Raw genomic sequence first — 18,628 nt, forward strand, 5'->3', positions numbered from 1 at the left:
ACTGACTCTTGTGTTCTCACAGGACATGGAAGTCAGCGCAACAGAGCTGATGGGAATCCTCAACAAAATTATTGCGAAACGTAAGTGTGATTATAATATATATAATTATAAAAATATAATATTTTCTTTTTTTATTTACGTGCAAATGCAATTCCAAGCCACAGGTTCACTTAAATTCCAGCTGCATTTACCCCCCCCCCTTTTTATTTATCTGCTCTGCTTGGCCATTGGGGGTAAGGAAGAGTTGGCTCTGTAAGCTCCAAGCAAAAGAACACACAGGAGCATAGACGCCTAGTGCATTACCTAAGGTTTATTAAACGAAACCAAAAAGCCAAATAAATAATCACAAACGGATGCAATGCACATGACACTCTCTGATGGTCTGTCAACGCATGACCAAGCAATTGGTGATGTTGGCAGCCTGATGCGTTTCGGGGATGCATCCCTTTCCTTGTAGCTCCAGAAGGGGATGCGTCCCCAAAACGCATCAGCCTGTCGATGACGCCACGTCGATTGACCATCAGAGTCATGCGCATTGCATCTAGTTGTGAGTGTTTATTTGGCTGTTTGCTTTTGTTTAACCACTTTTAAATCACGTACCTGTATGTTATTTTGCTGAAGTGGCTGTACTGGGGTGATGCTTACAGTGGCAGACATCACCCCAGTACGATGTGTGTGTTTTTTTTTTTTTTTTTTTTTTTTTTTTTTGTTTTGTTTTTTCGAGCGGACGGTCTGCTTTCTTCTAATAACCGAAGCGGCTAAGCAGCCACTCGGCTGTTATTACAAAGAGCGGGAGGGGACATCCTCCCGCTGCTCCGCCCGGGCCTCCCGTCCCACTGGGACACCCGAGCCACCAGCTGGCACGTCTGCCGGCTGGCCGGAGACCCAAACCAAGCCAGATTCGGCTTTGATGGGGTCTCCGATGTAGAAACCCGGAAGCGCCGTCTCTCCTTGCTCGCGTGCCAAAGAAAACTCCTATGTAAGTCGCACCCGCAAATGTAAACCGTGTTTAAATCATACATGTGAGGTATCACCATGATCATTAGAGCGAGAGCAATAATTCTAGTGCAAGACCTCCTCTGTAACTCTAAACCGGTAACCGTTAAAGATTTTTAAAGCATCGCCTATGGAGATTTTGTAGTTTGTCACCATTCCACAAGTGTGCGCAATTTTCTAATTTCATTTTACAGTTTTTTAGCTTTTATTCATTATTTTTTTTTCCCAAAAAATTCCGTTTGAAAGATCGCTGCGCAAATACAGTGACTATAAAATATTGCAATGACCACCAGTTTATTCTCTAGGATCTTTGCTAAAACTATATATGTTTGGGGGTTCTAAGTAATTTTCTAGCAAAAAATACAGATTTTTAACTTGTAAACAACAAATGTCAGAAATAGGCCTGGTGTTGAAGTGGTTAATAAACCTTGGGTAATACGCTAGGCGTTTTCGCCCCCTGAGTGTTCTTTTGCCATTCTTAGTTGGATTCCCCTGTCTGAGGAGGGCTACACCCCTGAAGCATTGTCCTTAAGATTACATAGACTGTGCGTCTATACCGGACTGGTGGCTGTCCTTTTGAGTGCTGGAGAAATTTTGCCCCGTTGCTATAAGCTCTAAGCCCTTGCTTGGAGCTTGCACAAGGCTGAGAACTCTCTCCCCTCCTTTTGTCAGCTCGTGCCTCACCAAACCTCACACCAGCATGGTCACATGGGCTTGAGAAGCATTGTGTGTGTGTGTGTGTGTGTGTGTATTTGTGGGGTTTTTGTTTTTTGTTTTTTATTTTGTATGCGCTGCTACTGGGAAGAGCTCACGTTCAAAAATTGTACAAAGGCAGGCTGTTTATTGCAGAAAAGACACGCAGTGTCTTTTCTGCAATAAAATACCACTTACCTGCCCGTCGCAATCCCCTCAGGTATGTACATGGGGCTACGCATGCACAGCTCTTTCTTCATTTCTGGCACAGTGCCCATGGTTTGTGATAAAGGACTCCAGCATCAAGGTGCTCAAAGAAGCTGGTAAGAAGATGCCGGCACCAGAGAGGGACCTCATGGGCATCAGATCATTGGAGAATAGGAGTATTCCTACCTTTTTTTTTTTTTTTTTTTTTTTTTTTTTTGCAATCGGACTGCTCTGTTGTAAAAACACATTATATGCATTTTTGCTGCATTTCCAGTGCGTTTTGTACCTGTGACAAAAGGCCGTGACTTAAACACGTTTTCCATTCATTTCATTTTGGTGTGGGTTTTTTTTACTAAATGTAGCAAGCAGGACTTGTAAAAATGCAACTGACCGGTGTTGAAGAAGGGCTTCATAGGATTTAATGGTCATGCATTTTTCTTCTGCTTTTTGATAAGGCAAAAATGGAAGAAAAACTGATCAGTGTGAAAGGGGCCTTAAATGCCATTTAAAAAAAAAGGGTTCTGGTCAGTGAGGATATCTATCACAATACAGTACCAATAGGGAGACTGAGAAGGTATAAGAGGGTGGGGAAAGCTTTGGCTTTTAAAAGAAAAGTCTGGATAAGTTACAAGCCAGTTAACACCACTGCATACCAACCCTAATTGGAACATGCATACTCGCTACAATGAGACTACAGGAGACATGAATTTACAAACTTCTTGATGGTATCTATTCTCTGTATATGAAGCCATGCTTTGGCGCATGACCTAGGGCCACCATCTTGAGCAGGCTTTGCTGTGTAGCCACTGATGTTGGTCCTAGGTGTTGTAGTCCCTTCTTAGGTCGGACATTTCTCTTTGGCTCACCATCATTGCATCATGAAAGACCTTTTATTGAATTGATGCTGTAGATCACCAACAATTTGGGGTCATACAGCACCCCTTTCTCAGGGCAAAGTAAACTGTCCTCTTTGTCAGTACAATGGGCAGGGGGTTAGAACTTTTAAGTTATTTCTGTGACAGCTGCTGCCCTTTTTTCTTGACTTGCTGTCACAGGGACAGAAAGTGACATGAAAATCCCAAGAGACGTCCAGCAAATAAACTTACGAAAGTGTATTTTTTTAAAAAAAAATTTTTCTCCCGTTTTTGTTCTGATATTTATATGGGTTTCAAAATCAGGTCAGCATGGGTAGCTCTTGTATTTCTTTCCTTCCAAGTATTTTCATGTATGGCTGTGGGTGGTGGTTCCATTTGATTTCACTACCCCATAAATATTAAAGTATACAGTGGGGGAAATTATTTGAGCTACTGCAGATTTTTTAAGTTTGCCCACTTGCCAAGAAATTAAGAAGCTACACGTTTTATCATACCGTAGGTGTATTTTAAATGATAGAGATAGATTATCAACCAAAAATCCAGAAAAAACTCCTGTTATAAATTGAGTTGCAGTTCAGTGAGTAAAAATAAGTACCGGTATTTGATCCCGCTACCAGCCAACAATAATTCTGGTTCCCACAGACTGGCTACAGTACGTGCTGCACAGTCCTGTCAATTTATAACGGAGCTCCTAAGGACAACTCCACAGAATATTTCTTCCATTCAAACCTCATTATCATGGGAAAGACCAAAGAGCTGTCAAAGGATGTCGGGAACAAGATTGTAGACTTGCACAAGGTTGGAATGGGCTACATGACCATCAGCAAGAAGTTTGGTGAGAAGAAGACAACTGTTAGAGCGATTATTCTCAATTGGAAGAAATACAAAATAACGATCACCCTCAGTCTGGAGCTCCATGTAAGATTTTGCCTCATGGAGTAAGGATCAGAAAAGTGAGGGATCAGCCCAGAACTACACGTAGCTTGTGAGTGATCTCAAGGCAGTTGGGACCACAGTCACCAAACACACCATTGGGAACACAATACGCTGCCATGGATTGCAATTCTGCAGCGCCCGCAAGGTCCCCCTCCTCAAAGCACATGCACAGGCCCGTCTGAAGTTTGCCAATGAACATCTAAATGATTCAGAGAAGGATTGGGAGAAAGTGCTGTGGTCCGATGAGACCAAAATTGAGCTCTTTGGCATCAACTCGACTCGCCGTGTTTGGAGGAAGAAAAATGCTGACTATGACCTCAAGAACACCATCCCTACAGTCAAGCACGGAGGTGGAAACATGCTTTGGGGCTGTTTCTCTGATAAGGGTACAGGCTGACTTTGTTGTATTGAGGGGCCAATGGATGGAGCCATGTATTGTAAAATCTTGGATGAGAACCTTCTTCCCTCAACCAGAACACTGAAGATGGGTCATGGATGGGTCTTCTAGCATGTCAATTACCCAAAACATACCACCAAGGCAACAAAGGGGTGGCTTAAGAAGAAGCACATTAACCACTTCACCCCCGGAAGGATTTACCCCCTTCCTGACCAGAGCACTTTTTGCGATTCGGCACTGCGTCGCTTTAACTGACAATTGCGCGGTCGTGCGACGTTACACCAAAACAAAATTGATCACCTCTGCTGTGTTTTTTTTTTTTTTTTTTTTTTTTTTTTTTTTTTTGCGCTATAAATAAAAACGACAATGTTGGGGGGGGGGGAGCAAAATTTTTTACTTTTTCCTATAATGTCCCCCAAAAATATATAAGAAAACTAATTTTTTTCCTCGGTTTAGGCCAATATGTATTCTTCATATTTTTGGTTTAAAAAAATCGCAATAAGCGTATATTAATTGGTTTGCACAAAAGTTATAGGGGCTAGATTTATGGCTTTTTTTTTTTTTTTTTTTTTTGGTGACTACGACATTATGACGGACACTTTTGACACCATTTTGGGACCATTGTTATTTATACAGTGATCAGTGCTATAAAAATGCACTAATTACTGTGTAAATGACAATGGCAGGGTAGGGGTTAAACACTAGTGGGCGATCAAGGGGTTAAGTGTGTCCTAGGGAGTGATTCTAAGGGGGGGGGGGGAGGAGAGAGAATGGGCTACCACTGACATGACAGTGATCACTGCTCCCGATGACGAGGAGCAGTAGATCCCTGTCATGTCACTAGGCAGAACGGGTAAATGCCTTGTTTACATAGGCATCTCCCCGTTCCTCCCCTCCATGACACGATCACGGACATCGGTCACGCTGTACGCGGCGGGCGCGCTTGTGCCCACTAGCCCTGCAAATTAAAGGGGACTTACAGATACGCCCATTTGCCCACCGCTGCCATTGTGCCAACGTATATCGGCGTGTGGCGGTCGGCAAGTGGCTAAGGTTATGAAGTGGCCTAGCCAATCTCCAGACCTTGATGTTATAGAAAATTTATGGAGGGAACTGAAACTTCGAGTTGTCAAGTGACAGCCAGGAAACCTTAAGGCTTTAGAGTAGATCTGTAAAGAAGAGTGGACCAAAATCCCTCCTGAGATGTGTGCAAACCTGGTCACCTACTACAAGAAAAATCTCCCGCTGTGCTTGCCAACAAGGGTTTCTCCACCAAATACTAAGTCATGTTTTGCTTGGGGATCAAATACTTATTTTACGCGCTGAAATTTATAACATTTGCATCGTGTGTTTGTGTTTTTTTGTTGGTTTTGTTTTTCTTGATTTTTGGTTAATATTCTGTCTCCATAATTTAAAATACCCCTATGATAAACATTATAGACCCTTCATTTCTTTGTAAGTGGGCAAACTTACAAAATCTGCAGGGGATCAAATTTCCTCACTGTTTATAAACCCTCAACTTATAAAACAATCCATTCAGTTTAAAATAATATTTAAAATGAAAGGCAAAACATTTGTGTATACATAAACTTTTTATTTTAGTTTTGGATGGAGTAGGATGGGATAAACCCTGCTTTCTGCATACCATTGGAGATTTCCCTTCAATTCCTGTCCAAGAGACACAACAGGAAGTACGACAAAATCTCTACAAAGTGAGAATTCCTCTTAGACAGTTGTCACCAGAATAGTTCTCTTCATTGGAAGATTTTGCCTCCTGTTCTGGTAACGACTGTAAAATTTTGGTTTTCCTATCACTTTTTGTATCAGAAACATTGGTCATCAAGACAAATAGAGGAATGAATCTCCCCAGCGGGGTCAGCAATAAAAACCTGACAGTGGTTCTAATCTTTCCTACTCCATCCAAAACTAAGAAAAAAGTTTTGGCTATACATACACTTTAATTAACACAGTCCCTCTGTATGCTTTTGTATCGGAATACTCTACAAGAACTTCTGTCACCCTCATGTTGTAAAGTTAAAGTGGGTTTCTGTAATAAAAATAACAATCCTAATGCCTTTGTGCCTTTTTTCTTTAATTCTAGATGCGGATCTGAAGACAGACGGATTCAGCCAGGACTCGTGTCGCAGCATGGTGGCCGTAATGGATGTATCCTTTGAGGATTAGAGTGCACAGCTGGGCCAGGTGTTCCTTTTAGCAACCACTTGTTCCCAAGGTCACAGCTGGTCTTTTCTAACAAAGTGGGAACAAAACTATCTCCGACCATCTGGGTTGCCTCATGGCCACCAATCAGATCCTTTTATTTTCATTCTCTCTCTGAGGAAGAACCTGTCCGTCTGGTGTGTGACAAGGCAGAGAGAGCTGCTCTTCAAACGCGATAATAAATGAGACCCGATTTCATTGTTAAAATTTAGTGTAGGATTTTTTTTTTTTTTGTATAACTCTGTTATTCTTTAATTTTAGATCTTGTCAGAGAGTCAAAGAAGAATTCAGATTTGTATTACTATCTTGTAATTCATTTTTATTACAGACTTTATATAGTACCATCAATTTATGTAGCACCTTTACATGCTTTACATTCACACTGGTTTCTGCCCTCAAGGAGCTTACAGTCTAATGTTGGCCATACATGCTTTGATAAATTTGAGAAAATGTATTTTCCAAGCTCTCTCGATTGCAATAATCATTTCATGTTTGACAACCCAGAAGATCTATATGCCACACACAGGGAAGTGGATTTTGATTGATAATTTATGACTGCATCTTCCATTTAGCAATTGCATCTGTTTCCACAATGCAATCTCAAATTGATCATTGGAAATACGATCAGATTCATGACCAAAGCATCTCGTTAAAGATCAATATAAAATGATCAATCGTTTTTCAGGCTTGAGAAAGGGGGCCCTACCCTTGAAACATGTTGCATAGATAATCCTCATCCCTTGTCAGAAGAAGCATTATTGGACAAGTCTGCATGCTGTGTGCTCTGGTGTAGATCTCCTGAGTGTGTCTCCTCTTTCCTTAGCCTGTCAGCACTGCAAGTGAGGATTCCAATTTTCCAACTGAGGCTTTCATTTTCCTTGCACCACTGCCCATGGTGTCTGCTGTCATCCTCCCTCCCCTGATATGTGGCTGTGTACCATGCACTCACATTTGTCAGTAGCAAGGATGAGCACTCTAAAATGTCTTTTTATTCAATACAATACATTGATTAATTGCACAAGATCATGCACGTCCCTTTTTTTTTTTTTCTGTTATTTTAAAGTTCAGTGCATTCCCTTATGCATGATGAATCGAGGGATAGCTGCTGAAGATCTTTCTAATTTGTATTACACACATGGGCTGTTGATTTTCGGATTTAAAGCCACATAGCGTGGAAAAGTGAAGTGTTTGGTTTTTTTTTTTTTTTTTTTCTGTGATCAATCCATTTATTTATTTATTTTAATTTATTTTTTCCCCTGGCTGATCGACTGTAAACTAAATCAATCGGAAAGGAAGCCATGGATATTCGATTTTTTTTTTTTTTGCCAATTCAATCATTTTGACCAGTTAAATCGAAAGTGCATGTTCCTGCCATAAGGTCCCTAAAACGCACACACAGTTGTGCTCATAAGTTTACATACCCTGGCAGAATTTATGTATTGCCACCTTTAACATCAATGACAGCTTGAAGTCTTTTGTGGTATTTGTGGATGAGGCTCTTTATCTTCTCAGATGGTAACGCTGCCCATTCCTCTTGGCAAAAAGACTCCAGTTCATGGAAATTCTTGGGCTGTCTTGCATGAACTGCAACTGAAAGAATTGCATGACCCCTTTGTATGTTTAGGTCTGGTATATCTGTATAGTATTTTGTATTCGTTATAATAGGATGGTTGTATTCTGTTTGAGGCAACAGCCTTCCCAAACAAAACATTACTGATTTAATAAGTTATGCCTTAACTCCACAATGCAGAGCGACAGCACTGGTAAACTGGGCTTCGAAGAGTTCAAATACCTGTGGAATAACATTAAGAAGTGGCAGGTGAGCTGGTGATGTGATGCAATGTATTCTTCTTTGCGAAATAATCATTTGGCCAGGCAGTACCGTGAGTGTGTATGTATGTAAATTCCAAAACTCCAAAGTAAACTCATTTTATAGAATCTAATGCAAGGTACAGTGCCTTGAAAGTATTCATTTCCCTTGAAATTTTCCACCTTTTGTCATGTTGCAACCAAAAACATAAAGTTGTGTTGTGTGAGTTGGGTTTTTTTTTTTTTTTTTTTTATATGTGATAGACCAACACAAAGTGGCACATAATTGTGAAGTAGAAGGAAAATAATAAATGGGTTTTCAAAATGTTTTTGCAAATATCTGAAAGTGTGTGGTGCATTTGTATTCAGCCCCCCCTGAGTCAATAGTTTATAGAACCACCTTTCACTGCAATTACAGCTGCAAGACTTTTTTGGGGATGTCTCTACCAGCTTTGCACATCTAGAGAGTGACATTTTTGCCCATTCTTCTTTGCAAAATAGCTCAAGCTCTGTCAGGTTGGATGGAAAGCGTCTGTGAAAAACAATTTCCAAATCCTTGCCACAGATTATCAGTTGGATTTAGGTCTGGACTTTGACTGGGCCATTCTAACACATGAATATGCTTTGATCTAAACCATTCCATTGTAGCTCTGGCTGTATGTTTAGGGTCATTGTCATGCTGGAAGGTGAACCTCTGCCCCAGTCTTTTGCAGACTCTTAACAGGTTTTCTTCTAAGATCGCCCTGAATTTTGCTCCATCCATCGCCCCATCAACTCCGTTCCCTTTCCCTGTTGAACAAAAGCATCCCTACATCATGATGCTGCTACCACCACTATGTTTTAGTATTATTTTTATTTTTATTTTTTTTTTTTTTTTGACACAAACTTTCATTGTGGTGTTTGTTTGTTTTTTTTTTTTTTTTTTTTGTTTTGTTTTTTGTTTTTTTTTAGCTAGGATCAGGCCTATGGCATTTAGGACATTCCACCTATGTATGCCTGTTTTCATATTGGTCCTCCTCCTTCCTGTCTATAATTTTTATCTCTTCTTTCTTCTTTCAATTCTTTTCAGGCTGTATATAAGAGATATGATACTGATCGCTCAGGAACAATTGGCAGTGCTGAACTACCTGGTGCCTTCCAAGCAGCTGGTGAGTAACCATAATCAGTAATTTAAGGGTAACAGACAATAGGTGTGTGCACCCCAAAGCTAAAACACACATGCCTTTCTCTGCAGCCTCAGCTTCACTGGACCTTGAAAGAATGGGAAGTGCTCAAGTGCTGAGCGGCTTCATGTTCATTCACAAGCTGAAGCATAGTAAACAGATTACTATGCTTCAGTTATGCATAAACACCGTGAGTGAATGTGTTCGCTGTGTTCATTTAGAAAAGGATGGCGCTGGTAATTTACATATTTACTAGCCCTTTTCCCCACTCTCCTTCTTGAAACATCCCCCGCAGAGAGGAGGAGCGGGCAACACTGTGGGGCCAACACGGAGGAAGCGGCACTGCACATAGTGATTAAGGTGTGCCCAGGCACACCTGGCACACTCCCCTGTGCACGCCTATGTAACAGACATTGGTACATATCTATCACTGAAGATTTGCAGCTCCAGATAATACAAATTGGTTAGATTCCCCCAGGGACTTTCATGCAGCAAAAAGATATCAAATTAGTACAAAGGATATTAAAGTTTTTTTATTAGTACAAGAAATTTAAAGCCAACATATTCAGCCCCGGAAGATTTGGCTGCTCAATGACCAGGCCGTTTTTTTGCGATTCGGCACTTCGTCGCTTTAACTGACAATTGCGCTGTCGTGCGACGTTGTACCCAAACAAAACTGACGTTTCTTTTTTTTTTTTTTTCCACAAATGGAGCTTTATTTTGGTGGTATTTGATCATCTCTGCGTTTTTTTTTTTTTTTTTTTTAATCTTTTTTACTTTTTGCGCTATAAACAAAAAGAGCGACAACTTTGAAAAAAAAAACACAATATTTTCTACTTTTTGCTATAATAAATACCCCCAATTTAAAAATAAAACAACAACAATTTTTTTCCCCAGTTTAGGCCAATATGTATTCATCTACATCTACAATCAATAAGCATATATTGATTGGTTTGCGCAAAAGTTATATCATCTACAAAATAGGGGATAGATTTATGGCATGTTTATTATATTTTTTATTAGTAATGGCTGCGATCTGCGATTTGTTTTTTTTTTATTGGGACTGCGACATTATGGCAGACACTTTTGACACATTTTTGAAACCATTGACCATTATACAGCGATCATTGCTTAAAAAATGCACTGATTACTGTGTAAATGTCACTGGCAGGGAAGGGGTTAACTGTGTTTCCTGACTGTGTTCTAACTGTGGGGGGGGACTGACTATAGGAGATGACAGATCGTGGTTCCTAGCTATTAGGAACTCACGATCTGCTTCTCCTCACAGAACAGGTAATTGTGTGTTTACACACACGTCCCTGTTCTGCCTCTCGTGCCCACGATCATCGCGACCGCCAGCCATGAGCAGCGGCACCCCCACCATGCAGCGGGCGCACGCGCCTGCTATCCCGCTTAAAGGAGCTGACGTACAGCTACGACGGTGCGTGGGATCGTGCCAACCTGCCACGGTATGACGGTGGCTGGTTGGCAAGTGGTTAAAATCCGAGCTCTGGCATCTCTATCTCCCCAATAAGACGAAGCACATTTATAACCCTAAATGAGACCGGTATTGACGATGTACAAGAATTTCCAAATGGTGATTCTGCCAAACCTAGGCCCGACACGTTTCAATTACAGGGATCGCAGTCTTCCTCAGGGGGGTTAGGTTATCTTATAACACACTGGGGAACTTAATTTGAACAAGAGCGACTTTAAAAGAATCCAGGAGTTCTTGGCAACTATTCTGGCTGCAGGGCCCACAGAACCAACCCTCTTGGGCTTACAAGAGGCCACATGGAGAAGAGGGAGCATACACCAGCAGAAATAAACTCCCAAAAATAAGTAAATAAGCATGTACGTTTAGTGCGGACATGTGATTAATTGTATAGAATAGAGTGCTGGTATGTATTTTTCAATAATATTGACCATACAGGGTTGGACTAAATTTCCTCCAAAATTGGATAGGCAGGTGTGGTCATATCGTCTTACGGTGAAAGGGACCCTGCAAAATTTTTAATTCTTTAATATATAGATGTATATCTCTCCATTCTCTTCTCTTCTATTTTATATCAGGGCTCAGTTACCAGTAGATCTCAGACGGGTGACTGGTAGATCGCAGTCTGGGCTTGCTGTCTCGCCATCCCAGAGCATCTAATAAAGTGCAATGCAGAGGGACTTTTTAAAGATGGAACTGTAGTAGGGAGCTAGAGCCGCATAAGCCGATGCCTCCTCTGTAGTGCCGGCTCCTGTCCCATACGGAGTGATAACAACTGCACTCCACCTCTTATGCCGGCTAGAGGTCTCCAGCTGACCGCTTCAGTTGGAGCTGCTGTACTAACAGTCCAACATTAGTACAGTGATCTCCCCCACTGAGCTGTTGTGTTCTGACAGGGGGACGCCCCCCCCCCCCCCTTTCAATGCTCTCTGCCATTGGCTGACAGTGCTGATCGGGAGTCGGTCGGCTTCTGTCAGACTGGCTGACATCTGTATATCAGAAATGAAACCTTAAGTACCTTGAAATTATAAGCAGTGTGACTATTCCAAGGGAAAGCCCTTATCAAAAGTAAAGGGTATCCACTAGATCCTTGTTTTAGACTTGAGGTACCTATAAGCCATTAAAAGATTGCATGCACACCAGCTGAAATTTTAAAGAAAAAATATATGAGCCATTAATGGGAAGTGTAAAGCTAATCCCCACCATGGGATTCAACCCCAAAAAAGTAATTCATTAAAGAAGTACAACCAAGGTTTGTTTGGCTGTTTTTTTTTTTTTTTTTCTCCTGTGGATTACAGGAGGGAGATTTGTTTTGCACTCCTGTGACCTGTTTTCAGCAGAGAGCGAGCTGAAGTCCACTCTCTGACGTCATGGAAGTCAGTCCGGGCACCGCGTCATCCCAACAAAGTATGGATCCTCCAGGTGCCTGGACTGATACCCGGATCAACCTCTCTACTGTCACAGCCGATCCAGGCTGGGGAAAGATCTTGACTATATGGCCGGGATCCACCCAGGAGCTTTGACTGCCACCTGGCTCAGCCCTGCACCTGGGGGGGGGGGGGGACAGTGACAGAGCGAAGAGCCGATGACTGATTGTTCTCAGTCTGGGACCCAGCAGGGACAGATGCATCATCATTATATATATTTCATATTTTTTTTTTTTTTTTTTTTTTTCTTTCAGGTTTCCAGTTAAGTGGTGAGCTCTATCAGATGATCGTTCGACGTTATTCTGATGAGAAGGGAGAAATGGATTTTGATAACTTTATCTGCTGTCTTGTGCGATTAGATGCCATGTTCCGTAAGTGATCAAAATGTACTGTTCTTCCTGACTTTAATGTTTATATCTCAAACCTTCATGAAGTGGTATTCTGCTTTTGCTATTCCCCTTTCTTTTAAAGAGAACCAGTCTTTGGTGTATTAAAGGTACAAAGTTTCTAGTGCACTGTGCAAATTCCAAATTGGCGCCCAAGTCCAATGTTTTTAGAGCAGCTCCCTGCATCCTACAATGCAAGTTAGAGCTGCACGATTCTGGCTAAAATGAGAATCACGATTTTTTTGCTTAGAGGATAGATCACGATTCTCTAACGATTCTCGCGGCGTAACATCATCTTTCACATTGAAACCAAAAAAAATTGTGCTAACTTTTTTCGGGTTGTTTTGGGGTTTTTTATTTTTTTTTTTTTTTTATTGAAGTGTATTTTTTTTCCCCAAAAAATTGCATTTGAAAGACCGCTGGGCAAATACAGTGTGACATAAAATATTTTATCAATTGCCATTTTATTCCCTAGGTTCTCTGCTAAAATATAATATAATATATATATGTGTGTGTGTGTGTGTGTGTGTATAGATAGATGGATATAAATAAATTATGTGTGTGTTTGGGGGTTCCAAGTAAATTTTTTTTTTTTTTTTAGCAAAAAATATTAATTAATTTTCACTTAAAGTGGAGTTCCACCCAAAAATGGAAACTTCCACTTTTTGGATTCCTCCCCCCTCAGGTGTCACATTTGGCACCTTTCAGGGGGGAGGAGGGAGCAGATGACTGTCTAATACAGGTATTTCCTCCCACTTCCTGGCATAGCTCTCCGTGGTGCTTGCGGTGACCTATGCCACTTCCGGCGCCTACCCCGTCCTCCCCCGCTGTATTCTGTGAGACACAAAACACAGCAGGGACCTGAGAGGACGCGCAGCGCGACTCGCGCATGCGCAGTAGGGAACCAGGAAGTGAAGCCGCACGGCTTCACTTCCTTATTCCCTTACCGAGGATGGTGGTGGCGGCAGCAGCCGAGAGCCGACAGACGGATCGGCTTCGGCTGCCGACATCACGGGCTCCCTGGGACAGGTAAGTGTCCATATATTAAAAGTCAGCAGCTGCAGTATTTGTAGCTGCTGGCTTTTAATTTTTTTTTTTTTTTTTTTTCAGCGGACCTCCACTTTAAGAAATGTCAGAAAAAGATTTAGACTTTAAGTGGTTAAACTTCCTGCATTTACAAGTTGTTTAAAACTTGGCAGATTGCCCAGGTTATTTGTTTACACAGAGAAGTTTATCCTTTTGATCTAAGAAGGAAGTTAGTTACAATGTTTCAAGTTCTAAACTTGGCAGATTGCCCAGATGCTTTCTTTTGACAGCTGAGTGAGCAGATAGTAGTGTCTCCACTTGTTTATATGAAAGAATCTGCAAATTCAGCAGGACACATCATCAGAGGGGGTGAATCTAGATCACAATTTTTTTAACGATTAATTGTGCAGCTCTAATGCAAGTGTGTACCTGTCCATGAGTCTTCTCTGCTTTTGCATTGTGTGATTCCAGGGAGAAAGTGGCTGTTCCAAGCACCAGGTGCCCAGCCAGGTACGGGTCCCCTGGGGTAGGTTGCATTCTCAGCGGTGGTACTGCCTGCCCAACGTGACGGGGGTTTTCATTCTTGCCATGACGGATGTGCAACCCTGAGCAGCTGCTTGCCCTTGTTTAGCTGGGTGGTTGGGGCAGTAAAACTGCTGCTCAACCACCTGATTTTACTGCCCCCTGGTCACCCGTGTGAATGAGCCCTGGAAAAGGATAAAGAATAAATTAACTGAAAAACATGCTTGCACTTAAATCTATACAGATATAAACACATAGGCAATGTCCATGCGAGTCCTTGATATTCAGTGTTCAGTTAATTTCTCATGTATTAAAAGTGCTCCACTCCACCGTTTCCAAAGACACAAGCACCCTGCACTCACCAGACTGAATTGACTTCTTGTATGAACAAGAAAGTAAATATCGCTTATTGATTTAACACCTTCGGTCCAGAGATGATCAGTGAACACACTGCTATCAATCAAAGGAATGCCCTTTTACACTGTCACTATAACTGGTATTACTTTGCCTTTCTAAGTCCTCCCAGAGCCACTGGACACATATAGCAAGGCTATTAAGAAGCGTAAAAAAAAGTTTTATATCACAAACATTTAAAAAAAATTGCACTTACAGATTTTACAATGAAACCAGGAATTTAAACGAAAGAACCGCAATTGCTGCTGGTTCCCCATCGTGCCTTCCATCAAAAGCAGAAATGCTGGAAGTCCCATCCTACGCGTTTCATCAATTATGTGCATTGTCCTCAGGAGCAGCACTTATATTGACAAGTTTTCCTCTTTTTGTAGTAAAAAAAAAAAAGCGCAGGTATTTTATATATTATAGTTTTCAAACCTAAAGAATACAAATAATTACTAGCCTTAATACACCCTGTACAGGGAATAAACAAAGCTTCCTGTGCCATTACAATGGTGCAGGAAAGTAGCTCAAGTGTCAGGCGCCACATTAATAGAGCTGATAGACTTGTTTCTGGTCTATCTCCACCCCCACGCAGTGTTTGGAGAAAATGCATCCATGCATGCGTAATTGCAAACACAGGTTATTTACACAAGAATGCAGAAGTGCCGTGTATTGTAATATATTATGGACAAAATAAATGCGGCAGCAGCTCCTGGGAGCTGTAAATACAGGAGTGTGTTTTTTTTGCTGTTTGTCCATACGCCTTTTTTTACATTCGTGTGCATGTAACATAGTAGTTTTGTATTTTGGGTTTGGCGTTCACCACGGATGTGCATGTCCTGTACAGCAGGAAAACTGGTTCTGCATAACGTCTCCTTCATTGAAAGTCTAGAGTTCAGACCAGAGAGCCTTATGACAGTCTCTGGGTGTGTCACTGAGCAAAGCTGTCTTAGCTATGGCTGAGCACAGCCTGGAATACTATATGCTCGTTCTGTTTGTTTTTTCTGTAATTGTTTTTAGTCGCTGTTTAATACAGATAGGTTTCCTCCAAGGCGTGTGTGTGTGTGTGTGTGTGTGTGTGTGTGTGTATAGATAGCTAGATAGAGATATTATAGAGAGAGAGAGACAGAGAGATATAGATATATATACACACACACAGTGAGGGGGAAAAAAAAGTACTGGATCCCCCTGCTGATTTTGTACGTTTGCCCGCTGACAAATGATCAGTCTATAATTGACTTAATAATGGTACGTTTTATTTCATCCAATTTGCATGACAGATTGTGACCGGCTCTTAATAGACCTGGTTCACATATCTCCGTGGCGGCTGCGGAGCGGCTTCCGTTTTTCATTATTACTTTTTTTTTTTTTCTTTTTGGGGGGGGGGACTTTTTCACCTGGTGATCCTGACAGTAACACGCTTCATGTCCTTTGTTCACAGCACTCACTTGCCATACTTTTGGAGGAGTTGACACCCTAGGACAGGACTACAAACGCCTCCCTAAATCCTCTTCTACATAACCTGGGAGGTGTTCTGTAGTCCAGAGAGCTGGGAAAACCTGATAATGGTGCAACAGAGAGCATAGGAAGTTAAAGGAGAAGTACAGCCAAAGCTCGTTTAGCTGTACTTCCCTTGGGGATCACAGGAGTGCTGTGACCCATTTTCAGCTGACGTCACAGAGCCGGCATGGGCAACGTGACAATGAGGTCCAGATCTACCCATATGCTTGGACCGGCACTCAGCTCAGACTCTCAAGAGCCAGAGAGGAGCTGAGCCGGCCACACGTGTCCCTTTCACAGCCCCACACTACAGTAAGCGAGGGGAGAGCATTGATTGCCAGTTCCCCGCTCTCTGCTCGGGGAGCCCTGAAAACTGAGCGATCAGCAGCATTTGATGGCTTAGTTCTCAGTTTAAAGCTGGCTATACACTATACAATTTTCTTGTACAACTTTTCCTTTAGATTTACAAAAAACATATGAGGTCAAACCTAAACACTTTCAAATTTGTATGCAATCAGGCAGGTCCTTGCACTATATAGTTGAAGGTAAATCTAAAGAAAAATTGAAAAGCAAACATTTAATGTGTATCCAGCTTCAGAACCGACGGGGGACAGATGCAGCTTCAGACAGATGCTGCATCCACCTAGGTAAGTATTCTGCAAACAAAAAAAAGTACTTCTCCTTTCAATAAGCTAACAAGATTTCTGGAGTCCACTGATTTTATATATATATATATATATATATATATATATATATATATATATATATATATATATATATATATATATATATATATATATATATATATATATATATATATATATATCTTTGCACTTTTTTAAACCCTTTTAAAATGTTTATTTGACAGACCATATAGGAACAAATAATTTGCATTGTTTGGGGTTTACGTACACATTGGGGCCCATTCACACCACTAGGTGTGCGTATGGTGCAAATAATGGGTGCCCTGATGTGGGTCAGGAACCCGCACTGCTTTGCATTTAAAAATCAAATTTTTGTTTTTACACTTTTTTAATTTTTTTTTTTTTTTTTGTTTTTGAACGTTAGTAAAACGCTTAATGCTACTCCAGTTTCCTACCACACTCCAAAGACATGCTGGTAGGAGAATTGGCTCTTGCCTAAACTGGGCAAAAAAAAAACACTTCAAGTGATTGTAAACGATAACCTTGTGAAACAACCCATTCAGTTTGAAATGGATATGAAAAAAAAAAAATATATATTTTTTTTTCCCTTTTTAGAAGTGATCACATTCTTCCTGTTCTCAGCTGCATAAGAGCTGGGGGGAGGAGAAGCAGCAGCACACTGAGCTTCCCAGTGAATGCCTGTGCAGGGGGGGGTGTCAGGACAAGTCTGATCATTAGAAGAGAGCAGGCTGAGTTTCCAGCATAGCTAAAGAACTGAAGAACTGACCACAGTGAGAAGGATGTGCTTCTATGCTTAACGTGGTCAGTTATTAATAGGAAAGCAGAGGGACTGGCAGTAATGCCAGGGATTTCACATTAAGGAAGAAATACAAAGAGAACTGTATACTTTCTCATACAAGCACATGGTACAGAGGCACATATCAGGAATATGAAGTGTTGGGGTGACAAATGCTTTAATTCCACTCATTGCATAACACAACACTGAAGTTTTTGCAGTGCATACCAACACATTTGTATGGTGTGAAAATCTTTGGAAGTTACATTGATATGTTAAAGCTTTTATTCACATTTAGTGATTGGGTTTAGATCTGCTGTTGATGGTTCACCTTGATGTTGTAGGTGCTTTTAAAGCTTTGGATAAAGACGGAGATGGGAGGATTAAAGTGACCATTCAAGAGGTAAGTGTGTGTCGGGTCCTCGGGTGCATTGGTGCATTGTTGTATTTTCCTGTGTCCTCACTATCTTATTATTGGACTCTTTCAGTGGCTGCAGCTAACCATGTACTCATGAGAAGAAACGGGATCTGCCGTCTGGAGCTGTGAAAAAAAAAAAAAAAAAACTTTTCTCCCTTCTGTCCTTGCTGTATACGGGCCAGATTTTTATACACTGTACTGTGCTCAGTACATCTTTCTCCTTTGTAAACTTCAGTATCAGAAATTTTACACTTTGATATTGGATCACCGTAGTTGGGTTTCACGGGGATGTTGAAGGTGGATCCTAGATGGCTGACACAATTTTCTGTGTGATGCTTTTTGCTGTGTCCAGTATATGCGCTGCATTGCAAAGACAATGATGGTATTAAACCGATTTAAAGAACAGAGTTGTGTATTTACATGTGTCTTTAGATTTATTTTTAAAGTATATGTGAACTGTCACCTTGTATAACAAACCATTCAGTTTATAATAGAAATGAAAGGCAAAACATTTGTGCATACATATAAAAAAACAAAAAAAAAAAAAAAAACCATAAATGCCTTTTTTTTTTTTTTTTATTTATTTTTTATTTTTATAAGTGATCACATTCCCTCTGTTCTCAGCTGCATAAGGAGCTGGAGGAGGAGAAACAGCAGAACACTGATCTTCCCAGTGATTGGCTGTGGGGGTGGGGGGGTTGTGAGTGCAAGCCTGATCATTG

At 41.1% G+C, this 18,628-nt stretch overlaps 1 protein-coding gene across 2 annotated transcripts in view; it reads left to right on the forward strand.

Annotated features, from left to right (window-relative positions):
• Positions 1-18,311, forward strand: part of CAPNS1 (calpain small subunit 1) — a 64,859-nt gene extending 46,548 nt beyond the window's left edge. For both annotated transcript variants that reach the window (XM_073598796.1, XM_073598797.1), the window contains 7 exons: positions 23-80; positions 6,206-6,270; positions 8,075-8,143; positions 9,203-9,281; positions 12,473-12,589; positions 17,833-17,891; positions 17,977-18,311. In XM_073598796.1, coding sequence (XP_073454897.1) covers positions 23-80; positions 6,206-6,270; positions 8,075-8,143; positions 9,203-9,281; positions 12,473-12,589; positions 17,833-17,891; positions 17,977-18,003 — 474 coding nt within the window. In that variant the 3' untranslated portion in view covers positions 18,004-18,311. The remainder of the gene's footprint in view (positions 1-22; positions 81-6,205; positions 6,271-8,074; positions 8,144-9,202; positions 9,282-12,472; positions 12,590-17,832; positions 17,892-17,976) is intronic.
• Positions 18,312-18,628: the final 317 nt, after the last annotated feature.

Source organism: Aquarana catesbeiana, linkage group LG09 (assembly GCF_042186555.1).
Source record: "Aquarana catesbeiana isolate 2022-GZ linkage group LG09, ASM4218655v1, whole genome shotgun sequence".
Lineage (NCBI taxonomy): Eukaryota > Metazoa > Chordata > Amphibia > Anura > Ranidae > Aquarana > Aquarana catesbeiana.